The following is a 27,182-nucleotide window of genomic DNA, read 5'->3' as shown; positions in this document are numbered from 1 at the left end:
ACACAGAGATCACTCTTCCTCACAGAAATCACTCTTCCTCACAGAGATCACTCTTCCTCACACAGACATCACTCTTCCTCACAGACATCACTCTTCCTCACACATACATCACTCTTCCTCACACAGAGATCACTCTTCCTCACAGAGATCACTCTTCCTCACAGACATCACTCTTCCTCACACAGAGATCACTCTTCCTCAGAGATCACTCTTCCTCACAGACATCACACTTCCTCACAGACATCACACTTCCTCACACAGACATCACTTCCTCAGAGATCACTCTTCCTCACACAGAGATCACTCTTCCTCACAGAGATCACTCTTCCTCACACAGACATCACACTTCCCCACACAGACATCACTCTTCCTCACACAGACATCACTCTTCCTCACAGACATCACTCTTCCTCACACAGACATCACATTTCCCCACACAGAGATCACTCTTCCTCACAGACATCACACTTCCTCACACAGAGATCACTCTTCCTCACAGAGATCACTCTTCCTCACAGACATCACTCTTCCTCACACAGAGATCACTCTTCCTCACAGACATCACTCTTCCTCACAGAGAGCACTCTTCCTCACACAGACATCACTCTTCCTCACAGAGATCACTCTTCCTCACACAGACATCACTCTTCCTCACAGAGATCACTCTTCCTCACATAGACATCACTCTTCCTCACAGAGATCACTCTTCCTCACAGACATCACTCTTCCTCACAGACATCACACTTCCTCACACAGAGATCACTCTTCCTCACAGAGATCACTCTTCCTCACACAGACATCACTCTTCCTCACAGAGATCACACTTCCTCACACAGAGATCACTCTTCCTCACAGAGATCACTCTTCCTCACACAGAGATCACTCTTCCTCACAGAAATCACTCTTCCTCACAGAGATCACTCTTCCTCACACAGACATCACTCTTCCTCACAGACATCACACTTCCTCACAGAGATCACTCTTCCTCACACAGACATCACTCTTCCTCACAGACATCACTCTTCCTCACAGACATCACACTTCCTCACACAGAGATCACTCTTCCTCACACAGACATCACTCTTCCTCACAGACATCACTCTTCCTCACAGAGATCACACTTCCTCACACAGAGATCACTCTTCCTCACACAGAGATCACTCTTCCTCACACAGAGATCACTCTTCCTCACAGAGATCACTCTTCCTCACATAGACATCACTCTTCCTCACACAGAGATCACTCTTCCTCACAGACATCACTCTTCCTCACAGACATCACACTTCCTCACAGAGATCACTCTTCCTCACACAGATCACTCTTCCTCACACAGACATCACTCTTCCTCACAGACATCACTCTTCCTCACAGACATCACACTTCCTCACACAGAGATCACTCTTCCTCACACAGATCACTCTTCCTCACACAGACATCACTCTTCCTCACAGACATCACTCTTCCTCACAGAGATCACACTTCCTCACACAGAGATCACTCTTCCTCACACAGAGATCACTCTTCCTCACACAGAGATCACTCTTCCTCACATAGACATCACTCTTCCTCAAACACATCACTCCTCTTAAAGGACGAAGCTGAATGTGAAAACGTTTATCAAATAGAACTTTATCTACATGTTCATGCAAACAGATCTGATCTGATAACAAGACAAAATAAACACATTATAGAAATATACAGGTTAAAACTGTTTGTTTCATAAACACAAGAAACGTTTTTATTTCTGTGAAGAAGGAAAACGATCAATTTGTGTTAGACGAAAACGTTTGAGTTGGAAAGAAAAGAAAAGATGAGAGGAGGAAGAGGAGGAGGGAGAGGAGGATGAGGAGGACTAAAGAAGCTGGCGGCTGCACACAAACAAACAGTAAATAACTTAAAGGGCAGAAACCAACTTTCTGGTTCTAGATATCTGATTTATATAAAGTATGTGAATATTTACAGCCCACACAATATAAACATGGAGGCATTCTTCATCGTTAAAACATTTGGACCTCTCTCCGTGATGTCATTACTGCCGCACTCAAAGTCTGAATATCACGTCCAAACAATCAGGACACGAAAGGTCAAACACTGAAATAAAAATCACGCGTGGAGGAAAAAATAAAATAAATAAAGAGGCTAAAAATAGAAAAAGACGTGATGGAAAAAAGCACCCGTCAGCCTACACACATACAAGCTAGTTTTACAAACAACTCATCGTATCCACGGCAATGGGAGGCGGAGCTTGGAGAAAAAAAGGCACGAGGACCCAGCAGGGTTTCCTTTGTTGGAGGGGGGAGGAGCCTGGCCACGCCCACCTGCTGCATCAGTCTGTAGGCCGACTCCCACCCAACAGGCTCCTCCTCTCTTGGCAGAGCATCTCAGTGTGTGTGTGTGTGTCTGTCCTCTGATGACATCACTGCAGCTGGACTCGGTACGCACAGATGAGGAGTTTGACCTGAAGAGAGAAGACCAGAGACCCGTGAGTGTGTGTGTGTGTGTGTGTCTGCGTGTGTGTGCGTCTGTGTGCATGCGTGTGTGTGTGTGTGTCTGTGTGCGTGTCTGTGTGCGTGTGCGTGCGTTGTGGTTTCTTTGTTTCCTTCTTTTGACAAATGTACTTATTGTAAGTCGGACAAAAGCATCTGCTAAATGACCTAAATGTAAATGTGCGTGCGTGTGTGTGCATGCATGTGTGTGCGTGTGTGTGCATGCATGCATGTGTGTGCGTGTCTGTGCGTGTCACCTTGGCTGCCGGTGCCTCTGCCAGCCGGATGAAGAGCCGGTTGATGCCGGGAGTCGGACTGAAGGAGTAGATGAAGTGACTGTCCTGAAACATGGGGACACACACACATGTTGGTGATGTCATCCAGCTAATCCAGGTCATGTGACTAACGGGTCATGTGACTGAGAACCAACCAGGAAGATGGGCAGCTGGAACTTGTCGTTGAGCACAACGGCGTGAACGCTGCAGGGACCGCAGAGCCTCGCTGTGATGTCATTCAAGAAGTTGGCGTGGAAGATGAAGAGGAGGATGCCCGAGCCTGGAGCAGGAGGAGGAGGGAGAGTTAGCGGCTGGTACTAAACACACGACTCCATCAGAGTAGGGGAAGGAGGAAGGATGACTGAGGAAGGAGGGAGGAGGAAGGAGGGAGCAGGAGGGCGGGAGGAGGAAGGCTGGATGAGGAGGAGGGAGGAGGAGGGAGGCGGGACGAGGGAGCAGGGAGAAGGAAGGAGTGAGCAGGGAGGAGGAAGGAAGGAGGAGGAGGGAGCAGGGAGAAGGAAGGAGTGAGCAGGGAGGAGGAAGGAAGGAGGAGGAGGGAGCAGGGAGGAAGGTGGGAGGAGTGAGAAGGAAGTAGTGGGGAGGAAGGATTGACTAGTGAGGAGGGAGTGAGGAGTGAGGAAGGAGTGAGTAGGAGGAGAGCGGTACCTTCTGGCTGGGGCTGAGCCTTGAAGCCGAACTCCAGGGAGAAGTCGGGCCCCTCACAGAGCCGGTGGCAGGCCAGAGGGAAGACCGGGTCCAGCAGCACCAGGCGGGACTCGAAGTAGGCCCGGATGGCGTCCTCGGCCACGCTGGACAGCCTGAGGGATGGAGGCGAGGTCAGAGGTCAAACAGCAGGGAGTCAGCAAACGCACACTGGAGGTCCGGCACGGCAGGGGGTCGAGGTATAGAGGGTCTGCAGACGGTCTACAGAGGGTCCATAGAGGGTCTACATACGACTCACAAACTCACATGCTGATGTGGTCCTTGATGAGGTCACACACCATCAGGTTGTTGCCGAGCTTGGCGAAGTACATGGCCGCCGTTTTGTTCTTGGACACGATGTTGCAGTCGGCGCCGTACTCCAGCAGGAGGCGCACCACGTCGGCGTTCCCTCGCTTGCACGCCTGCAGAGGAGGAAGGAGACCTTCAACAACACGCCACAACACGCTCCATCGTTCTGGGGGGTCAGAGGGTCTCTGAAAGTAAAGCTTCATGAGGCGGTGATTATCCTAGAGGCCACCAGAGGTCACTACAGCTCATTGTTCTGGTTACCACATGACATCACACATGAATTAAACTGGACTCCTTTGGTCTCAGCTTTCCAGTCAGACCCACTTCATGTGATTCATGACAAAATGAAGACTTGTGTGTCGCCATGGACATCTGGAGGTCAGAGGTCAACGGACCCCAACCCGCTTTTAGGTACATTACCGCCACCTTCTGGATCACACAGACGAGTACGAGGGCCGGTCCCACATTGCTGTAAACGAGCTGCAGACAGAGGACTGGGTCGTGTGGAACCGTCTCATGTTTGTGTGTGAAATGCAGCATTTACCCTCATCAGCGGCGTCTCGCCGCTCAGCGTCTGAGCGTTGACGTAGGAGCCCGCCTCCAGCAGGATGGCAACCGTCGTCAAGAAGTTCTGAGGATGGAGACGAAAACCAGGACATGAACACGGTGATGAGGGTTCAACATGGAACCAGTTTAGTTCTACCGGTCGTAACATGGAACCAGTTTGGTTCTACCAGTGGTAAGGTGCAACCAGCCGAGGGAGGGTACCTTCTCGGCGGCGTGCATCAGCGCCGTGGTGCCATTCTTCTGGCGCCCGTTCACCCTCACGCCCTTCTTGATCAACAGCCGCAGGATGTCGTCCTGCCCACCCGCCGCCGCCAGCATGCTGAGAGACATCCCACTGACATCCTGCACACACACACACACACACACCGTCTCAGACCTGCTGCTGGTTACACACACACCGTCTCAGACCTGCTGCTGGTTACACACACACACACACACACACACACCGTCTCAGACCTGCTGCTGGTTACACACACACACACCGTCTCAGACCTGCTGCTGGTTACACACACACACACCGTCTCAGACCTGCTGCTGGTTACACACACACCGTCTCAGACCTGCTGCTGGTTACATACACACACCGTCTCAGACCTGCTGCTGGTCTCACACACACACACACACACCGTCTCAGACCTGCTGCTGGTTACACACACACACCGTCTCAGACCTGCTGCTGGTCACACACACCGTCTCAGACCTGCTGCTGGTCACACACACACACCGTCTCAGACCTGCTGCTGGTTACACACACACCGTCTCAGACCTGCTGCTGGTTACACACACACCGTCTCAGACCTGCTGCTGGTCTCACACACACCGTCTCAGACCTGCTGCTGGTCTCACACACACACACCGTCTCAGACCTGCTGCTGGTCACACACACACACACACCGTCTCAGACCTGCTGCTGGTCACACACACACACACACCGTCTCAGACCTGCTGCTGGTTACACACACACCGTCTCAGACCTGCTGCTGGTTACACACACACCGTCTCAGACCTGCTGCTGGTCTCACACACACCGTCTCAGACCTGCTGCTGGTCTCACACACACACACACACCGTCTCAGACCTGCTGCTGGTCACACACACACACACACACACACACACACACACACACACACACACACACACACACACACACACACACACACACACACACACACACACACACACACACACACACACACACACCGTTTGTTTTGTACGGAGAGCAGACAGGAAGACAGGAAGTGAGGTCGCTTTGGTTCCTTTCACATTAAGACAACAGGGTTTTGGATTCCTGCAGAAAATAAATTCTATGTTTCTGGTTGTAAAAACGATTTGTTCAGAGAGATAATCTCAACAAATGATCCACTTCTATGATTCTAAATGCAGCTGGCAGAAGTAAAAGGCGAACACTAGCCTAAAACTACCATCCAATATTAAGATTGGATGTCAACCCTGATATTGACGAAATAGCTGGATCGGGGATCGGAAAAATGGACAGATCCATGATACAGATTTTGTTGTTGAGTTAAGCAAGGTTCGGAGTAAAATGCACCCTAGGTCATTTCCACCATGACATCCAGCCAAATACCCCCTCAGAAGCATTCTTAGCGATGGTCAGCATTGGTCATATAGGGCTATCAGCCGAATGGCTTAGTACTAGCGCGATGGTACATCTTGTAGGAGTTTCAACACTTGTCAACACATGTTGACCTGATAATACAAGCATTTAGAAAAATGTGTTGACCTGAAAATACAAGCATTTTTAAAAATTCAGCGAAACTTTTTCATTCTCTCGCATTAAACTTGCGTGACGGCAACAGCTGGGTAAACACGGAAGTGGCGTCGGCGCAGCGTTAGCAGCCAAGGATAGAAGCTATCAGGCAAGTGTTCTTTTAAATAAACTCCTGGTGTACTTACAAACTTTCAAATGCCTGGTTTTGTGAGTACAGACCCTGTTCTACTACTGCAGAAGTTTGGTAACATTCCATGCATTATTAGTGGGGAAATTTACCAGATAATCAAGATGTACCGTCGCGCTAGTACTAAGCCATTCGGCTGATAGCCCTATCTTGACCAATGCTGACCATCGCTAAGAATGCTTCTGAGGGGGTGTTTGGCTGGAGGTCTTGGTGGAAATTACCTAGGGTGCATTTCACTCCGAACCATCACTTTAACTATGAACTAGTTCGATGTCTGCAAAGTACAACCCATTTAATCAAGCGCATTTAAGGAGCACGCCGGATTCCTGCAGCGCCACACAGTGGAAGGAAGGTATACAGCTATCAACTCAACAATGTTATCGGGTCGGTAGCGACCGATGCATCAGTGAATCCCGACGTATACCGATGAGCTTAGTTGACTGTTTTGATAATGGATCAAACGTTTCATGCAAGGAGACCAGGAGAGGCCGTTTTTCAGATCAGATTCAACTGATTCACCACATTTAAAGACTCAGAGTCAGAGTCAGATGGATCAGTCCGTAGCTTCGTCCCTGCAGCTCCCGAACCAAATATTACTTCTTTAATGCTTGCTAGCTCTGGTCCAGTGGATTAAAGTAACACTCTGACTACCCAGACCAGTCTGACAGTTAAGCCGTGTTAACCCTAAACCAGGACGGTGGAAGCAGCTTTGTGTTCAGGTACAGTCGGACATCACAGACTTAGTCGGGTTTTAGAATCACAGACGGGACAGAAATGAGATAAAAGACAATTTAACATCGACCACTTTCAGAACGACGACGTCATTAAGCCAAGAAGCGTTTTATTGTACAAGCTGAAGTTATAAGTTCCTTACAACACTCGACAACCACAGTAAGTCCTCTACTTTACACACACAAAAGGAAGTGTTGCTCTGCAACGTTGAGCAGCAAACAGGTAGCGAGTAAGCTTCCACTAGGGGGCACCAACACGGGAAAACACCTGCAACCCGTTGGTGTGGAGGGGTTAATGTGGATTATCTGACCAGGGTTGATCAACATGCTGTGAAGCTGAAATATGAGGACCGGGTGGATCCAGAACTAAAACCTGCATTCAGTGTTACATTTTAAACCTTTAACAAGGTTTGTGTGTGACAAACAAAAACAACAATGAAATGTTTATTTTCTTGTAATAACTAAACTGCATTGTGCCAGAGACAATCTGAGGGGACCAGGTCCTCGGAGACGATCCGAGGGGACCAGGTCATCGGAGACGATCCGAGGGGACCAGGCCCTCGGAGACGGTCCGAGGGGACCAGGCCCTCAGAGACGGTCCGAGAGGACCAGGCCCTCAGAGACGTTTCCTTTTCCAATTACGTTTGAACATGTTGCATTAAAATGTTTGTTTAAGAAGGCGTGCTGAGTGAATATGTGCGTTTGGAAAAGCACTGTTTCATGTATGTGTATGTGACAGTGGGCCATTAAAAGCAGGTACAATATGACCAAAAAAAAAAAAAAATCCAACGTTGTGGATCCTGGTGCATTTCGTTAATATCGTCTTCACGTTGAATCTAATGGATGTTTTTATTTAGTGTCTGATAATCAACATGTCTAACTATGTCACTGATGATCTCTCTTAATTCTAATAATCAGATGTGATCAACATAAAAAGGGACATAAAATCAAACACACAACCAAAATAGGGCAACCTGACCTTGGCAACTGGATATTAAATATCACAAAACACCCAGATCATAAAAGCTTATACAAATGAGACCATTGTAGTGTATCACCTCAAATTAGAGTATATCAAATATGATAAAGTACTAAAAAGGTTCTACACGGTTGCTGTATCGATACAAAAATACAAGCAAACCTTTCTGCAGCTCGTTAATACACAGAACAAACGAAAACATAACTGAGGAAAGTAAACATTTATCAACAGGATTCTCAAAGAAAGGAACAAAAAGGTTTTCATATTTTAGTGAGAGGTATACACATGGAGCTCCTAGCGACCGGCTCCATCTACTAAACAGGCTACTGGCTCAAGCAGGACTACAGGACCTGGGCCGGCCCACATGGGACCACGTAAAGCAAGTCTACGCACATCTATCATGTTGGAGGGACGGGAAGCAGATCTGCTGGTACGTTTTCTATTAAGTTGTTGTTTTGATCATTAAAATTGATAAAAATGCTACTGAAAACAGGCAGATACATGTGGAAGTAAAGAAGAGTAGAAATCCCTCTGGAAACGTGGCGTCACCGAGGCCGCCGAGGCCCCAGTCCATGGTGGGAAACACCACAGAGTATTCATTGCATTCACCATTTTCACAAATATTGTGTTTTGAAATGGGGAAAGAGCGTTTGGGCGCCACAGCGGCGCCAACAGCCGGTGACCGTTGGCAGGTTGCAAACCCTGGCAAAGTGAGGTTCACATTCACTAAATAATCACACATCTTAATTAGAGTATTTTCTAGATAACCTGCAATGATCCAACATTGAAATTGACAGTTACATATTTGACTGCGTCGCACACGTTTATATGCAATCTATTAAAACATTAATATCCACCTCGTTCTACAGGACGAGCGTCCTCAGATCCACCAGATAGTGTTTACTCATGCAACAGTACACCAGCTCGGTCCGCTGGACCGAATACTTCAGGTACATTCTCAAAAGAATAGCAGGGCGGTCTATAATCATTCCGAGATCAAAGTTCAGCCTGAGCACAGTCACAGTTCACATCTGCTGCCTTCTTAAACCCCACAGATCTGAGATTAAAGCCCTGGGAAACCTCTTAAAACCTCCCCATTCGCTTTGGAAGTCCTGTACAAATATTTACAAGGACAGATACACGGGACCGTCCCACTCCATGTTCGTAGTATTATTATTATTATTTTGGGTTTCTGGTTCCGGTACTCCACTTCTGGAGGCAACCACGTGCCCTCTTCTCTTCAGCGACTGAATTGAGTTATGTACAAAATACTTGACTTCCCTCCACGTTCTGCTGTTCAAGGCGGGTTCGGCGGCTAAGCATGCATCGCAATCCTTTTTGCCCGGCACTTTGACCAGTTTACAGAAGTCTCCGAGCTGGCGGCGCACCGCGGCCTGTTCCTCCTTACTCCACAACCTCTTGTTTCTCTTTTGAGGCTTGGCGGCCGTAGCGGCCCCTTTTTTTCCGCCGCTGGACAGACCTTCCTGTACAAGCGGCGTTCTGTCAGGAACGCTGGGTCTGTGGATCGTCGGGACGACCTGTGCGGTTGTTGGGAGAGTGGGTGCCGGGTCCGTGGGGTAAACTGATGCGCTTGAATGGTTCAGAGGCGTGAAGGAAGAGATGATAGGCCTGCCCCGGTCGAGTAGCGGTGAGAACGCAGGCAGCATCGGCGTGCTCGTATTCAATGGCGTGAACATGGGAACCATGGAGGTGCTCGGAGAAGTCAGGGTGGTGAAACTAGGAATCAACGGTGTTCCCATTGAGTCCTGTGATGTATACACAGAAGACGGCGGCATACTCGTGGGATTCTGGGTATACGATGACATCGGCATAATAATGCTGTTCTCCGATGCGTACGGAGGAGGCATCAGTGCATTCGTCGTGTTGTGTGGTGTAAACGTGGGAACCACCTGAGTATCGGTAGCATTCAACGGTGTGAAAGTGGAAATCAGCGGCTGACTAGTATGGATCATGTTTTCACTCGTCGAACACAAGGTTGCATAAGTTGTAGTCATGTCTCCGGGGAAGTTGGTCGGAGCCATTGTCATGCAACAGTTTGAACTTTCTCTCAGGTGATCTGGATGCACCGTCGTCAAGCTACAGATGATGCTCTCCTCCAAATCTTTCTCTGGAATTTGGACACCAGCTTTCGGACTCTTTGGGCTCTCGCTTACGTTCCCTTCAAACTTATGCTGGTTGCTTCTCCTCCGCATTGTTTGTAGTGTGTTGTGGACGTAGTTTTTGACGTCCGTCCAAGATCGTCCACTGAGATCTGGTTCAGCAGCTATGCAAGCGTTGCACTCCTTCTTGCCTGGAACCTTCATTTCTGTGATAAACTGACTCAAGTAGCGCTTCACTGCAGTTTGTTCCCTCTCAGTCCACGGCCGCCTCTTCAACGCAGCCTTCTGGGAAGTTCCTGATGTGAAACACAGTGCAGAGAATCATGGTTATGAAAAGAAAGCAGCAGTCTCTCAATTTATAATGACAAAACTAGCTTTACAGTTCATTCCTGATCTTGCAAAAAGCAAGATTTTGTTTCATCAGCTGCCGTTTCCAAGACGATTTGATATGGTCAAAAGCCCCAGAAGAAGAAAAAGTAGACACTCCAGAACAAACAGCCAGTAGACCTTGAGTGGAGACATGAACTACTGTTTCAAAACCGTCAAAAATAAACTGTCAAGTCCTGAATGGGAAGTTTGAACATCTACCGATCCATGACAACTGAGAAAGCTCAATCAGTTGATGAAGACTGTTATACACTTGAAAGTTCCAGAAAAAGCAAGTCAGTGAAGTTATGCTGTGTCTCAATTCACATTCTTCTTCACATTCTGCGTTCATACAGTTATGTATGGCAGAATTCAGTTCACCATGAGTACCCGGATGGTGTACTAATACCTAAGGCTGGTTATTGGTACTCAACACTATTGATGGGACAATATAGAATTATCGGTATAATCGTGACTTGAAAAAGTTGTATGGATTGCTATCATAGTAGAGAAGTAAAAGAGAGTGTAGGGTATCACCTTAAGGGTACTAGGGTAGTAAGGTAGTAAGGGTAGTATTGGTACCCAACCCCTCTCATAATGATTGGTTCTCACCTCCAATAGTCAAATGTTTGAAACGGGGCAGAAGCAAGCAGGTAAAATGAAAACCATGCTAATTTTAATGCAATTGTCATGTGAGGAAAAATTGGCAGACATTTTTGGTGGGAAGCAACCGTGGTCAAATGTCAAAGATAATGCTCCATCCAGTTGCAATTAGCCTTTAAAAAGAAGAAGTGGTCAAGTGTTTCCGGTAAGTGCTAAACATCTAAGCTCGATTTAAGGCAACGATACCCTGTAACGTACTAACTAAAGAAGCGTACTAACGGAATTTAAACACAACACTTGTCAAATGTTAACTATACTTTGAGAGCATGTTGCAATCGAAAAACACATTCCTGCAGAAGAAGGTACTCACCATCTCCTGCAGTGCTGGGTGGACTCGCCGATGGCAGTATTCGATCCATCTTCAGGAGTAGTTTGCTTGTTTCCTCCAGCTGTGATGCTTCCTTTAAGAGCCTGTAACAATCCTCGCTGCTCCTCCCCAGCAGCTTGGCCACTTTGTCAATTTCGCCTTCACTGAGGCTCATTAGCTGCCAGCAGCTGGCAATTTGCTCTCTGAGTGATGAGGACAGAAGTGCTTCTGGGTTCTTAACCCCGCATTCCATCGCAGACCTTCGGAAACAATCCAATCCTCTGATGAAGGATGGACCTTCAGTCCTTGCAAACAAGTATGGGTTTGTCTTGGACACACCCGCTTGTTCCCGATTTGTAATGAGTAGGTCGATTGAAGAAACCATCCTTTCCGTTAGCAGAACTAGCATGTTCCTCCCGTACTGACCCTCAAGCTCTAAGCTGGTGAAACTGCTGCCGAGGTCCAGCTCCAATTTCGTGCTTTTCCTTATTTGATCTGCAGAGGGTACAAATGTTCCCCGACTCTTCTTGTTAGTGTACGTTTTCCAGAGCATCCTACCGATATTTCCGACCCGTCCTCTGTTAAACAGACACACGTCTGCCAGAGTGGCCTCGCTGAGCTTTTTCCACGTTGACAAATTAGGACTCTCTTTCAGCTCTTTCCTGGCTTCCTCTTCTTCTCCTGTGATGAACCTGTGGAGTTTTATCAAATCTTCTGTCACTGTTGATTTGTCTACTTCCACTTTCTTGACTTCTTGCCTCAGAGACAATGCAAGAGCTTTGCGAGAAAAACATGCGCTCCATTTTGTATCAAGAAGATGTATGAACTTTTTCACTTCGCTTTCAGTTTCGCTGTCCTCCGTCATGCGACTTTCCCCGAAAGCTATTTCCGCAGCTCGTTTCAAAGAGTAGCCGATCTTTGAGAGAAGGGAAACGGTTTTAAATTTACTGGAGCTGGGGTCAAAACCACTAACCTTTTTGGCCCCTTCAACAGCTAACTCAAATTTGGATGGTAGACATATTTCATGCAAGTACTTCACGCTCTTGTCGAGCTCCTTTACAGCGACCACAAATCTGCCCAGTTCCCTCATCTTTTGTGCAATATAAGCAAACTGAGACTTGTCGTGGTCATACTTGGCAGACAACGCGTTGCCATATTTACAAATCAGCGGGTCGTTTCTGATATGCCGTGAGACGTCATCTTGGTGCATGATGTGGATGATTTCCTCGCAGCCTCCAGTCAGGAACTCTGACATCGGAAGTAGCCGGGAGGCAGCACTGTGGACTCGTTTTGTTCTTTCAGAGGACTTCTGATCTCCCTTTCTGGCCTTACATGATCGCTCATGCCTCCACAATTCAGTTTTGCGATAAAAAGCAAAGCAGTGCTGGCAAGGCAGAAAGTCACGAACCGATATGCTGGGATTTTTAACCTGCTTCTTTGTCACGATTTCCCCCTCGCCACTTTTGAGAACTTGACAATTATGTTCATAATCTCCTTTGTTGCGAATTTGGTCAAGCAAAGACTGTCTGACCTTGGACCCTTTGGGAAAGTGGATAGCATGGGCAACGTCAGTTTCCTCGGCATGTTTTCTTTCCAAGTGCTTTGCGAGTTGGGTAAAAGCCATTTTGCAATATAAACAGAAGTGCTTTTTACACAACTCTCTTTTCTCGTTGTCCTCTTTAGGTTCAATCACTTTCTTACAGGCCCGTGAACTGGACCGTGTTGGTTGCATCCTCTCCACGGTCTTTCTTCGGCACCGGGTTTGTCTGGTAGGATTCTCCTTTATGTCCGACTCAGACAGACCTTGATCTGCACCATCAGACTGACCTGCCTCATCACTCCAGTCATCTGCTTCCTGGGGGGACCGTTGCTCGTAAGCTAAACCAGTTTGCTCTATTTTGTCATAGACCATTTCACTCGATGAACCTCCATTAGTGTTGTCTGACATCTGGTCTTCCTGCGCTTGCTCCTGGTCGTCCCTTTCTTGAGATTCCTGCATGGTAGCTGAATCGCAAGCAGCGTTTCTGGCATGCTTTCCACCTTTTTGGATCAGTTTATTTCCCCTTGCTGCCACGTGCTCAGTGTTTATACTGGCTCGACAGCTCAGCATGTTTTCATCTTTTGGACCATCCAAATCTTGTGGGATATTCTCTTTTAGTCTCGGGGTACCCTCGTCTTTTCTGGCACTTTCAAGGTTAGAGGTCGACCTAAGAGCATCACTCGAACTTCTCTCTTCAATCAAGCTCCTGTCTCCTTCAAATGACCTCGTCTCACCAATAGTGCAAGCCTGTAAGAGAACAAGCATATGTAAGACTCATTGCCAAATCAGACCCTGAGAATAATTTGACTGAGTGAACTTGAAACACAGACCCATTAGAAAATAAATGTTAGGGGATTTAAACAAAGCTACGTTTAGGTTTGAAGTTTGGGTTTTTCTGGTGATAAGTCATGTGACCTCTTTGGTACCACCGTCTCAAATTTCTTTGCACATTTTTTTCTATTGCTGTTTAACGCTTCAGCACCTTGGCATTGCCCCACCAAGACCCAGGCTCATTCAAACAGAAGTCAAGGTGATGGCCACACATCACGTTTAAGCCCAGCGTCGGTACCAAAAACAAAACCCCTGACACCTCTCGAGTCTAAGTACAAGAACCACATGTGACCCATTCGAGAACAGTCAATGGCTTTATTGGATCAAGCAGCGTTTTGACATCGTAAATGTCTAACCAAGGATATGTAGTCATGGGGTGTTGGATGGAATGCTACATGGAGAGAACAGAATATAAACTAGCGTGCAATCAGAACAAATAGTTGCTACTTCGGACGTCTTATACAATACGTTTTGGCTTCGCAGTGCTTTTCCAGTCTATGAAACCGGTGACGAGGTACAGATGCAATACATGGAACACGTTAATGGTGCTCGGCCAGGCTCATAAAACATTGAGTAGTGTTATTTAGAGGTCTATGCTCTTCAACTACATGACATTACTTGTGCTATGATCATGGTGATGGTACAGTGCTGAGAGCATTTACAGTGTGTACCTGCTTCAACGGGTTCATCTTCTGCCATTACTTCATGTGTTCATGTCTTCTTCCACCGGCCTGGTCACTGCAAGCAAAGACGACACCAGAGTCTCTAATGTGCACACATTAACATGAATAGAATCAATTCACAATATTAGGTCACCAATGTACAATTACACATTAGCTGCTAACAGTTTTAGAGCATTTTTACTCTAGCTTTGTAAATATTCTGGCCTCATTAAAACAACCGAGTTCAGGTTGAAAACAAGCAGCCTGAGCTTCATCTCTCTAGACATTAAAGGGAAAACTTTAAAACTCCACACAGATGTTTCCTGCTTCATAAAATAAAAAACTAATCAAACTAAATGACTACATCAGATATATTTGCACTATTACAACATGCCTTAAAGGGATGGTTGTATGAGGTTACAATAGATGGAGTCTGGAGAAACCGCACAGAGCAAAGACGCATTTTACACAAAAAAGAAATGGTGTCCACGATATTTATAATACTTTCATCACTTTACCTCACGGAGAAGAAGCTCTCTTTAAAGCCACCAGGCTCACTGAAAAATACAGTATTTTTACCTCTCAGAGCTGCCGTTTTTTTTTTTTTTTTTTTTTAAACTCACACTTTTGATTTCTTTTTGACAACTTATATTTTCATATCGCATGTAGTGTTCTTAAAGATGTTCTTAAAGGCTTAGTGAGGTAACTTAAGCGTTAACCCTGGGTTTTCCGTCCTACGACGCTGGTTCACTTCTTACCGGGGCAGATCGCCATGGTAACTTACGCTGCAGAGCTAACCTGCTCCGGAGCAGGTTATGTTCCTGATAAGAGATCTTTCATGTGCATGTGCTCATTGCTCGACAGGGAAACCCTGGTTGACTTACCAAGTTGACAACCAGCATTGTGTGACCTCTGACCTCTAATTGCCTTTGTTAGGGTTACTTAAGCTGGATAACTGGAAGATACCTGGTATGTTGAACTGAGTAGTTCAGGCCTCTGGTTCACCAAAGTCACACAGTAACACCAACAAACTGATGGAGGCAGCAATAAAATCACTGTTTTTGTCAAAGGAGTCTGGTGGCTTTGAAGAGTTCCATGGAAACTTTAGTTCCCCGTCTGAGGGCTGGCAGCTAAAGCAGAGAGAGTACTCGACATGTTTGTATGTGTTGCTTTGCTCTGTTTCTCCATCTACTGTAGGAAACCTCGTACCACCACACAAACCCTCCCTTTAACACACACACACACACACACACACACACGTTGTGTTTTGGTGAAGGCAAAACGTTGAGGTCACTCTTACCTGGCTTCGAAGCAGACGGAGCACCATGAGTCGTGAAAACCATCGGATCGTCAGCAGACATGAAACAGTGACGTCTGTGGATCTCTGGGGACGTTTTGGAATAACGGGTGTTTTTCCAGCTAGAAGCGATGTACGGCTTAATTATTAAGATCCTCAGTGAAGAACGGGAGTCGTCTCTGCACCGTGGATGTACAAGTACACACCGGTAGTCCGGGACGGGTAAGATTCATCCCGGATTGGGATAAAAAAAACGCTCACTATGAGTTGATGGTGGTGATAATTATCGGGATAATCGTGACAATGCATCATCGTTTAGCAAAGGACTCGCAATGTTGCTTTTATGATGAAGTTTATGTGAAGTTTTCTGTGATACTATGTGTTAAATATCAACACGTTTTTCCCTTATTTATTTATATATATATATATAAATATATATATATATATATATAAATATATATGCATTTTAACAGAGTTGTAAGCTAATGTTTGATGATAATGGTTATTCTGGGGGATAACGGTGACATCATATTGTGCATCCCGTGTTTTTAACATGTTCACTGTGTATTTGTCTCTTTGTCTCACAGACAATCATGTGATTGAGATCTTAATGATGGAAGAGGAAACCTTGAACACACATGGTCCTGACCAGACTGGAGGACCTGACTAGAGCTGCATGCCGGGTTTATTACAGCAGTGTCGGGTCATGACTGTAACGGAGCTGTTATAACACGTTTATATGTGACACTGTGTTATAACAGTCATCACAAACACTCTTCTCACCGGGGCAACCAAGGTGCAAGTAAACAGACGACTAGTACACATGTGCTTTTGTCCCGGAGGTATAAATACACATTCAAAGTAGTTTCTAGAAGCATGACAGCATGAGGAGACGACACACCCACCTCCTGGTCCAGGTTGTAGTCCTCTTTGGAGTTCAGAGCCAGTTTTACTGCCATGTAGTCCCCACTCTTCACAGCATCACGCAGCTCACCTGCAGGAGGAGGAGGAGGGTTAGAGGAGGAGGAGGAAGGTTAGAGGAGGAGGAGGATTAGAGGAGGAGGAGGAGGGTTAGAGGAGGAGGAGGGTTAGAGGAGGAGGAGGAAGGTTAGAGGAGGAGGAGGATTAGAGGAGGAGGAGGGTTAGAGGAGGAGGAGGAAGGTTAGAGGAGGAGGGTTAGAGGAGGAGGAGGAAGGTTAGAGGAGGAGGAGGATTAGAGGAGGAGGAGGGTTAGAGGAGGAGGAGGAAGGTTAGAGGAGGAGGAGGAAGGTTAGAGGAGGAGGAGGATTAGAGGAGGAGGAGGGTTAGAGGAGGAGGAGGAAGGTTAGAGGAGGAGGGTTAGAGGAGGAGGAGGAAGGTTAGAGGAGGAGGAGGATTAGAGGAGGAGGAGGGTTAGAGGAGGAGGAGGAAGGTTAGAGGAGGAGGGTTAGAGGAGGAGGAGGAAGGTTAGAGGAGGAGGAGGATTAGAGGAGGAGGAGGGTTAGAGGAGGAGGAGGAAGGTTAGAGGAGGAGGGTTAGAGGAGGAGGAGGAAGGTTAGAGGAGGAGGAGGGTTAGAGGAGGGGGAGGAGGAAGGTTAGAGGAGGAGGGTTAGAGGAGGAGGAGGAAGGTTAGAGGAGGAGGAGGGTTAGAGGAGGGGGAGGAGGGGTAGAGGAGGGTTAGAGGAGGAGGAGGAGGGTTAGAGGAGGAGGAGGGGTAGAGGAGGAGGAGGGTTCGAGGAGGAGGAGGGGTAGAGGAGGAGGGGTAGAGAAGGAGGAGGGTTAGAGGAGGAGGAGGGTTAGAGGAGAAGGAGGAAGGTTAGAGGAGGAGGAGGGTTAGAGGAGAAGGAGGAGGGTTAGAGGAGGAGGGTTAGAGGAGGAGGGTTAGAGGAGAAGGAGGAAGGTTAGAGGAGAAGGAGGAAGGTTAGAGGAGGAGGAGGGTTAGAGGAGGAGGGTTAGAGGAGGAGGAGGGTTAGAGGAGAAGGAGGAAGGTTAGAGGAGGAGGAGGGTTAGAGGAGAAGGAGGAAGGTTAGAGGAGGAGGAGGGTTAGAGGAGGGGGAGGAAGGTTAGAGGAGGAGGAGGGTTAGAGGAGGAGGAGGAAGGTTAGAGGAGGAGGGTTAGAGGAGGAGGAGGAAGGTTAGAGGAGGAGGAGGGTTAGAGGAGGGGGAGGAGGGGTAGAGGAGGAGGGTTAGAGGAGGAGGAGGAGGGTTCGAGGAGGAGGAGGGTTCGAGGAGGAGGAGGGTTCGAGGAGGAGGGGTAGAGAAGGAGGAGGGTTAGAGGAGGAGGAGGGTTAGAGGAGGAGGAGGAGGGTTAGAGGAGGGGGAGGAGGAAGGTTAGAGGAGGAGGGTTAGAGGAGGAGGAGGGTTAGAGGAGGGGGAGGAGGGGTAGAGGAGGAGGAGGAGGGTTAGAGGAGGAGGAGGAGGGTTCGAGGAGGAGGAGGGGTAGAGGAGGAGGGGTAGAGAAGGAGGAGGGTTAGAGGAGGAGGAGGGTTAGAGGAGGAGGGTTAGAGGAGGAGGAGGGTTAGAGGAGAAGGAGGAAGGTTAGAGGAGGAGGAGGGTTAGAGGAGAAGGAGGAAGGTTAGAGGAGGAGGAGGGTTAGAGGAGGGGGAGGAGGGGTAGAGGAGGAGGAGGAGGGTTAGAGGAGGAGGGTTAGAGGAGGAGGAGGAGGAGGGTTAGAGGAGGAGGAGGGGTAGAGGAGGAGGAGGAGGAGGGGGGGTAGAGGAGGAGGAGGGTTAGAGGAGGGGTAGAGGAGGAGGAGGGGTAGAGGAGGAGGAGGGGGGGTAGAGGAGGAGGAGGGTTCGAGGAGGAGGAGGGGTAGAGAAGGAGGAGGAGGAGGGTTCGAGGAGGAGGAGGGGTAGAGGAGGAGGGGTAGAGAAGGAGGAGGAGGGTTAGAGGAGGGGTAGAGGAGGAGGGGGGGTAGAGGAGGAGGAGGGTTCGAGGAGGAGGAGGGGTAGAGAAGGAGGAGGGGTAGAGAAGGAGGAGGGTTCGAGGGGTAGAGAAGGAGGAGGGTTCGAGGAGGAGGAGGGGTAGAGGAGGAGGGGTAGAGAAGGAGGAGGAGGGTTAGAGGAGGGGTAGAGGAGGAGGGGGGGTAGAGGAGGAGGAGGGTTCGAGGAGGAGGAGGGGTAGAGAAGGAGGAGGGGTAGAGAAGGAGGAGGGTTCGAGGAGGAGGAGGGGTAGAGGAGGAGGGGTAGAGAAGGAGGAGGAGGAGGGGTAGAGGAGGAGGGGTAGAGAAGGAGGAGGGTTCGAGGAGGAGGGGTAGAGGAGGAGGGGTAGAGAAGGAGGAGGAGTAGGGTTCGAGGAGGAGGAGGGGTAGAGGAGGAGGGGTAGAGAAGGAGGAGGAGGAGGGTTCGAGGAGGAGGGGTGGAGGAGGAGGGGTAGAGGAGGAGGAGGGTCACAGTCCCTCCTGATAAAACAAGGCCCAGGTGAGGAAGGTGGACAGAGACTCACTGGGGGACAACGGAGGACCAGACAGGATCTCATCCTCCCCGTTCAGGTGTTTCTGGAAGTCGTCCAGGGTCATCCAGTCCAGGTTCAGGTCCATCCCGAGACTCAGAGTGGCCTGGGCCTTGTCTGTACGGCAGAGAGAGAGGATCATTGATTGGTTGATTCTCTGTTTAGGAAAACATCATCTTCATCATCATCATCACGTCGTGCCAGATTCATAAACATTAGTAAACCTGTGGAAGGTTTATCTCCTGGACCCTGAAGGTCTCGTTGAGTGATGTCATCATGTCAGTTAGAGGCTGCTGAACTATAACTTATAACTATAACAGAAACATACCAGACTTGTCGGCGCCCCCTGGTGGGTCCTGGATGTCCTGGCTGTCGTCACACGCCATGAACAGTCTGGGTTCACTGTCCTCCCTCCTCTTCCTCCGGTCCTCCGTCGGGGTCCTCCTCTCCCAGCCGGGCCGCTGGGCCTCCTCCGGCCGCTCCTTCCTGTCCCGGGACTCGTCTCCAGGTCTGGGCTTGGCCTCCTCCGCCTCCCTCTCGTCGCTGTCCAGGCTGAAGCCGTAACTCTGGCCCGGTCTGGAGGCTAAAGGGGGGCAGACCAGTCCTCATGTTGCTAGGGAAACGCCCTTTAACCCTCCATCACAGCCGTCAATCAAAGCTCACAGATGTAAATATTCAGGGCGACAACAAGAGGAAGTATTTCTGTCGTTATGAACGCCTCTTATTTACTGTAATAAAATACTTAGATTTATGATTTTGATTGGTTGCTAATAACAGTGAGACGTTTGTACTTTAGTCTTTAGTTCTGGTTCATGAGTGTCAACAGAAGGTCATGAGGGTTGCCATGACGACGTGTCCTGTGTGTGATGGTTACCGTCGGACTGCTTGCTCTTCTCCGTCCTCTCGGGTTCTGCTCTCTGAGCCGGAGACTCTTTGGTGGTCTTGGGGGTCTTCTCCAGCTTTCCTATTGGCTAAAAACAAACACACAGCAACGTTGAAAGCTTGTAGTTTCAGGCGGGTGTCGGATGGTTGGGTGGGTGTTGGGTGGGTGTCGGATGGTTGGGTGGGTGTTGGATGGTTGGTTGTTGGGTGTTGGGTGGGTGTTGGATGGTTGGGTGGGTGGGTGTTGGGTGGGTGTCGGGTGGTTGGGTGGGTGTTGGGTGGGTGGGTGGGTGTTGGATGGTTGGGTGGGTGTTGGATGGTTGGGTGGGTGTCGGATGGTTGGTTGTTGGGTGGGTGTTGGGTGGGTGTTGGGTGGTTGGGTGGGTGTTGGGTGGTTGGGTGGGTGGGTGTTGGATGGTTGGGTGGGTGTTGGGTGGGTGTCGGGTGGTTGGGTGGGTGTTGGGTGGGTGTTGGGTGGTTGGGTGGGTGGGTGTTGGATGGTTGGGTGTTGGGTGGGTGTTGGATGGTTGGGTGGGTGTCGGGTGGGTGGGTGTTGGATGGTTGGGTGTTGGGTGGGTGTTGGATGGTTGGGTGGGTGTCGGGTGGGGGTAGGAGTACCTTGGTGGGTTTGCTGCTGCTCTTGTCGGCGGCGGAGGCGGGCGGCGGGTGGGCCGGCTGCCTGCGGGGGGCGCGGTCCTTGGCCTCGCAGTTCAACAGGAACTTCTCAAACAGGTTGGTGGAGCCCGAGGAGTCCTTCGGGCCCAACACCTCCTCTTTGGCCACCACCACCTCCTCCTCCTTGAGCTTGGCGCCACCGGCTGCGGTGACGGAGGAGGAGGAGGACGAGGAGGAGGTGGAGGAGGACGGGACCTTGGGGGGCGGCGCTGCCTCCTGGCCTTTGCTCTTGGCCTTCCGGTGCAGCGTGGAGCTGTCGCTGGAGTCGGAGTGGGGGGCGGAGTCCTCCTTCACCTTGGAGGTGAGGCTCTTGAGTTTCTGGAGGCTGCTCTCCTTCTGGGCGGCGTCGGGCTTCTTGCCCTTGCGGTCTCCGATCAGGTCCTTGATGCCCCGCAGATTCACCTCCCACTTGCCCTTCTTCTGTTTGGACTTGTCCTCCAGTCGGGTCTTCTCGGTGGACTTGGCTGCTGCGTCGGCGGACGCCGCGTCCTCCATGTGGGACTCTGACGGGCTGTCGCTCAGGACGTCCTCCAGGGGGGCGGCGGCCTCGTCTTCGGAGGTTTCCACCTTCCTCTCCTTCTTCCCTTTCTTCTTCTTGCCCTCCTCCACCTTCTCTTTCTTCTGCTTCACGCCCTCTCTGCTCTTCTCCTTCTTGTGCTTCTTGGAGGGAACCGGCTCGTCCTCCTCGTCTTCAGAGTCCACCATGCGCTTCTTGGTCTCCGCCTTCTTCTCCTTGGGAGGAGAGGGAGGAGTCAGGGCTGGCTGCTCCTCCTCCTCCTCCTCTTCTTCATCCGTCTCTGGAGCCGGCAGCGGCCTGAAGTCCTCCTTCCGTTTGTCTTTCTTCTTCTTCTTCTTCTCCTTGGGCGGCGGCTCCTCGTCTCCTTCCCGGATCTTCTTCTTCTTCTTCTTCTTGACGGGCGCCTCGGCCGGACGCTCTTTGTCTCCTTCGCTCTCCGAGTCGGCATCAAACACGTCGCTCTTCGTCGGCAGCAGCTTCTACCCAGCAGACAGCAGAATAACACAATAAAACAAAGGGTTTTATCAGGATATTCAGAAATATCATCATGTCGGTCTTGTTATCAAAGACAAGTAACAAATAGAGCCTGATTTTAAAAAAGGAAACAAGAATATATAATAAATACATATTTCATTTATTCGTAAACGTTCAGATCCTACGAGTCAGAAACAAACCAGCTGGAATCTAATTCTACTGATCTCAGAGCAGCCGGATCGTTACTGTAGAAACGCTGTTTAAATCACAGCTCGGCTGTTTTTCTGGCGACAAGGGGGCGGAGCCAAGTACGACGACAACACGACCACGGATGTGATTTAAAAGGGTTAAAAAGAAATATCAAACAGAAAATAGCCTTTAATAATCCAACTGTGAGGTTTACAACAAATATAAATACAAGTCATCGTGCCAACGAGCCTATTATATATACATATATATATATATACACACATATATTATATATATATATATAGTTAAGCAGCGGTAGAAGTCTGTGTACCCGGGTGTCACTCACCACGCTGCTCTTCTTGGCTTCGGCCTCCTTCTTGGCCTTCAGCTCAGCCATGGACTTCTTGAACGCCAGCAGGACCTCGCAGCAGTCCTCCAGGTGAGCCTCGGGCTCCCAGGTGTCGTCGTCGGAGCAGTAGTTCTTCCAGCGGACCCTGTAGAGCACCTCGCCCTGGAGGAGAGGAGAGAGGAGGTGAAGCAGGAGCATCCCAAGCCTGCTGACTAATAACCATATCACGTGGAAGGACACTCAAAGCTGCTTCCAGCTTATGAAGCGAGACAAACCATGCTGAAAAAACAACGGGGCTTTTATTGTGAAGGGGCCTTGTGTGACGTCTCACAAATTGGTCTGAAATCTATATTTTATTTTTTTTATGGTTGGGACATTATTTAAGGGAACGGATGAAGAGAACGGAGGTGCGTTTCCCTCGTGGATCTAAAGGAGCATGGAGAACCAGGAGAACCTCCACATGTATCCCACTGCATGATACACGTTTTCAGCACCACCATGGTCCAACAGTCACATGGTGGGGAGTGTGATGTCATCAACTTAACTTTTCTGAGATGCTCGATACAAAAAGGAGAACAAGACTGATCCAATAATTGATAACGTTTCATGATGAAGCACAGAAGCTCTGCAGCGCTCACCGAGACCTGGCCCCTCACCGAGACCTGGCCCCTCACCGAGACCTGGCCCCTCACCGAGACCTGGCCCCTCACCGCCGAGACCTGGCCCCTCACCGCCGAGACCTGGCCCCTCACCGAGACCTGGCCCCTCACCGAGACCTGCCGAGACCTGGCCCCTCACCGAGACCTGCCGAGACCTGGCCCCTCACCGAGACCTGGCCCCTCACCGAGACCTGCCGAGACCTGGCCCCTCACCGAGACCTGGCCCCTCACCGAGACCTGCCGAGACCTGGCCCCTCACCGAGACCTGCCGAGATCTGTCCCCTCACCGAGACCTGCCGAGACCTGCCCCCTCACCGAGACCTGCCGAGACCTGGCCCCTCACCGAGACCTGCCGAGACCTGGCCCCTCACCGAGACCTGCAGAGACCTGGCCCCTCACCGAGACCTGGCCCCTCACCGAGACCTGGCCCCTCACCGCCGAGACCTGGCCCCTCACCGCCGAGACCTGGCCCCTCACCGAGACCTGGCCCCTCACCGAGACCTGCCGAGACCTGGCCCCTCACCGAGACCTGGTCCCTCACCGAGACCTGCCGAGACCTGGCCCCTCACCGAGACCTGCCCCCTCACCGAGACCTGCCGAGACCTGGCCCCTCACCGAGACCTGCCGAGATCTGTCCCCTCACCGAGACCTGCCGAGACCTGGCCCCTCACCGAGACCTGGCCCCTCACCGAGACCTGCCGAGATCTGTCCCCTCACCGAGACCTGCCGAGACCTGGCCCCTCGCTGAGACCTGGCCGAGACCTGCCGAGACCTCTTAACTTTGTTCATCTTCATAATAAAGCAGCGGTTCTTGTGTTCGGGTCCCGTTGAACGGTTCTGTCCAGTCACCCTTCGACTCTTTATTCCCACTGCAGACAAATATGGGTTCTCGGGGTCCTAGATCAGTGATCCTGATCAACACTACTTTCACAGATGGATTATACCACGTTTCCTCTCCGTCAGTCTGGTAACGTACAAACTTATCAAGGACCGATAATGTTAAATCTTTCCATGTCAGAAATAAGCCTGAGAGAATCAATCTGTTAACACAACAAATGATGGAGAGTCAGAGTTTGTAAAATCAAACGGCCTTCTAGTCTGGAAACTAACACCTCCATCTGTGAACATCCACCTCCATCATCTCCTGATGAAGATGAAGCACAACAACCCTTCATCACTCCGCCTGATGGATCCAACCAGAAACCAGAGGCTCCTCCTCCAACAAACACGGCGGGTTAGAAAAGTGTAAATGTGTCACACTGATGAGAGTCCTGAAGAAACAGCATCTCCTTTATGTTGCTGACCTCTGACCTCAGCCAGCAACTCTACCAATTTTCTGACCAACTCTTTAATTTTGCTTTTTGACTGTTTATTAACTAATTTAATTTAAATAACACGGGACTATTAGCATGTTGCTGAACTGTTCCAAGGATGAAGCTCCATGTAACACTGAATATGGGGAGGGTGCGTGTGTGTGTGTGTGCGTGTGTGTGTGTGTGTGTGTGTGTGCGTGTGTGACTGTGTGTGTTAGTGTGTGTGTGTGACTGTGTGTGTTAGTGTGTGTGTGTGTGTGACTGTGTGCAGTGGCGTGCACAGGTAGACACTAGGTGGTGCTAAAGCACCTGCCCTTGCCCTCTGGACCAAGCAAGTGCCCTTTTGAAAGTTCGTTTTTTTCACACAAAGAAACACGAGACAATCCGGTCAATTTTCAAAATAAAAGCAGTGTGAACGCGCCTCAGTTGCCAAGCTGCAACTTGAATTTATTTGTCTCTGTTGTGAAGTAGCCAGTCTCAACGCCACACAGCTGGGTATAAATTATCGGCTGCTCACAAGCTAGATGCTACCCAAAATCAGTAATAGATATGACATGATGATGACCACTGGTAGAGTTTGTCATTGGTATCCTACAGCATGTGAATCTATCTGTATACTTACTTAAGATGAATATTTAGTAGGCTATTGTGTAGGTTTACATTAGGCTAGGCCTACATAATTAACACTTGCAGTAATGTATTTGCTAAATGACAAACAGGCAATACCCAATTGCCTGCAGAAAAAGTAGCCCTGTGCCTTGTTGAAATATAACCAAACAGTCTTATTCATATGAATAAGACTGTTTGGTCTCTTTTTATTTACCAATTGCAGCATAATGCCTAGAAAGGAGAGGATAAGAAGGGAAAAAGAAAGGGAGCTACAGCAGGCAGCCCAGGGGAGCAGCTCTGTGGGAAATAAAACAATAGCATATAACGTTCAACATGTGCCTGTAATGTTTATTTATTTTTTAAATCTCACACTGCTATAATAAGTCAGCCGTCAGTTCTACATGCCGCATAAAGTGCCCTTATTTTTCACTGAGCACCTGCCCCCCAAAATGTCTGTGCACGCCACTGACTGTGTGTGTTAGTGTGTGTGTGACTGTGTGTGTGTGTGTGTGCGTGTGTGTGTGCGTGTGTGTGTGGTTCCGTGAATTATTGTATTTATTTCACACATCTGTCAAAACTCAATAAAAGTTACTATTATTGATCTAAGTGCGTTGTCGGGTTGGAGGATGAACAGCTGGATGTCTGCAGCTGTTTCCTTATTACAGATGTTTTACAGGATAACTTTAAATACTCGTGTAACGTTCACGGCTGCAGGTTTTAAATGTACATTCCTGTGCTACAAAATACACACAGCCAGAACCGGTCTCAGTGTGAGATCCAGAGGATCGGGGGATCCTGGTGGATCCCGTCCGGGAGGCGTTTCTGTTGTTTAGTCGGTGTGTTGTTTCAAAACAAGCAGCCACGATGCTAGTTAGCATCGCGGCTAACTGACGGCGTGAACCACACCACCACCCAAAACCCAGTCTAGTGCACAGATCAGCACCGGGTCTTGGGTCCGGGCTAACCGAGCCCCGCTAACCGGACTACAGGACCCGCGGTGGACTACGACCCCCCCCCCCCCCAGCAGGGGAGCAGACATCCCGGGAGAAGCTAACCCGATGCTATCCGCGGAGGAGAGCAGCTCGCAGCACCGACATGCACCCGGACTTCGGTTTAACGGGCGTCGGTGTAGCGGGGTGTAACGGGGTGTGACGGGGTGTGACGGCACCGAGCCGGGGGCAGGGGGGGGGGCTCTGCGTCGTGAGAGGTGCATGAACGCAACGCCAGCAGCCATGTTAGCTCAGCTAGCCTGGTGGCTAGCTAGCCAGCTAGCTAGCTTTACCTCCTCCACTCGCATGTCGATGATCCGCTCCACCTCGTACACGTCCTCCTCCTCGTCCTGCTCGCTGTCCGCGGGCTCCACCTTCTCCGCCTCCGCCGCCATGGCTTGCGGGGTCGTGTGTGTTTTTACAATAAAATAGAATATGTCTATTTGCGGTGCAGCGGCGGTGGAAGGGCCTCGTTGCTCTGCGTGCTCGGCTAGCGTCCCCGGCCGGAGTTACCGCACTCCGCTCTGCGGTCGGAGGGTTATCGGCGCTGCGCGGCTACCGCCCGCTCCCTGCGCTGCGTTCAGGCCCGCTCCGTCCCTCCAGCTTCCCATTTCATCGCACTAAACGGCGTTCACACACCACAAACGTTATTTTATATGATATTATGAACATAAGCATCTCATGGGTAAAAATCATATTCACTGTAGCAAATGGAGAAACAGTGAGCCTCCTTTATTTGGGTTATACGATAACGATATCTATCTCGTTTATCCCGTTTTGAAATGTCCTTTATTTCATGGTCTTCTGTATTTTAATGGTCTTGCATAGGTGATTGGAAAGTATTTATTTTTACAATGTTTACTTTGTGTGAATCCCCCTTTTATGTTGTTTTTTTTAAATGTAAATTTATTTTTCTTCTGAAGGATTGCTATTTTATTTTGTTTTGCTTGTGTTTTTTTTTAAATGCAAGAAAGCATTAAACAAATGTGTCTTTGGCTCCTCATCAGCTTTAATAATTCAATCAGGCAGATCGGTTTATCCACCTGGCGATGGTTTCTAGGCCTTTTAGAGGCTCCTGCTTAAAGGCCTATCCAGACTACATGGATTATAAAAATAAACATTATTTACAACGTGTGGATTCTGTTACAGTCGTCCTGTAGCGTATTTATTCCGTTGAAGCACAAACTTCCGACGTTAAGTAAAAGCATCATGGGCATGAAGCTCCCTCGGATGAAAACATGGAGGTCTGATCAAAACACGGTTATAATTCTATAAAGTATAAAACTGTAAACACACACACGACTATAACACAACAGCTACGCATCCTGAATGAAATAAATAATTACC

The 27,182-nt window shown here is 49.3% G+C and overlaps 1 protein-coding gene across 4 annotated transcripts; it reads right to left on the bottom strand.

Annotated features, from left to right (window-relative positions):
- Positions 1-1,605: 1,605 nt before the first annotated feature.
- Positions 1,606-26,392, bottom strand: mphosph8 (M-phase phosphoprotein 8). Of its 4 annotated transcripts, XM_084022227.1 has the most exons (14): positions 26,129-26,374; positions 22,263-22,427; positions 20,680-21,732; positions 20,054-20,150; positions 19,508-19,762; positions 19,174-19,296; positions 16,657-16,745; positions 4,541-4,681; positions 4,317-4,403; positions 3,731-3,885; positions 3,428-3,579; positions 2,917-3,041; positions 2,744-2,827; positions 1,606-2,458 (listed from the first exon to the last, which is right to left on the bottom strand). In XM_084022227.1, the coding sequence occupies exons 1-14, from the start codon at positions 26,228-26,230 to the stop codon at positions 2,417-2,419; spliced, it is 2,670 nt and encodes an 889-aa protein (XP_083878353.1). In that variant the 5' UTR covers positions 26,231-26,374; the 3' UTR covers positions 1,606-2,416. The 4 variants fall into 4 exon arrangements, 3 of the variants coding, with proteins under 3 accessions (XP_083878353.1, XP_083878352.1, XP_083878351.1); XM_084022226.1 differs by lacking the exons at positions 1,606-2,458; positions 2,744-2,827; positions 2,917-3,041; ... (2 more) ...; positions 4,317-4,403; positions 4,541-4,681 and adding exons at positions 5,913-10,381; positions 11,425-13,708 and having other exon boundaries at positions 20,680-21,729; positions 26,129-26,392; XM_084022225.1 differs by lacking the exons at positions 1,606-2,458; positions 2,744-2,827; positions 2,917-3,041; ... (2 more) ...; positions 4,317-4,403; positions 4,541-4,681 and adding exons at positions 5,976-10,381; positions 11,425-13,708 and having other exon boundaries at positions 26,129-26,391.
- Positions 26,393-27,182: the final 790 nt, after the last annotated feature.

This window comes from Eutrigla gurnardus, assembly GCF_963514095.1.
Source record: "Eutrigla gurnardus genome assembly, chromosome: 12".
NCBI classification, from domain to species: Eukaryota; Metazoa; Chordata; class Actinopteri; order Perciformes; family Triglidae; genus Eutrigla; species Eutrigla gurnardus.
Note: the sequence above shows the minus strand (reverse complement) of the source record. Positions and strands in the feature narration are given on the sequence as shown.

Excerpts from the sequence above, each read along its gene's own strand:
- mphosph8 (XM_084022225.1), bottom strand. The coding sequence starts at position 26,230 with ATGGCGGCGGAGGCGGAGAAGGTGGAGCCCGCGGACAGCGAGCAGGAC. Across the intron at positions 22,428-26,128 it reads TCGACATGCGAGTGGAGGAG|GGCGAGGTGCTCTACAGGGT; the intron begins GTAAAGCTAGCT and ends CCTCTCCTCCAG. Across the intron at positions 13,709-16,656 it reads ACTACAACCTGGACCAGGAG|GCTTGCACTATTGGTGAGAC; the intron begins GTGGGTGTGTCG and ends GTTCTCTTACAG.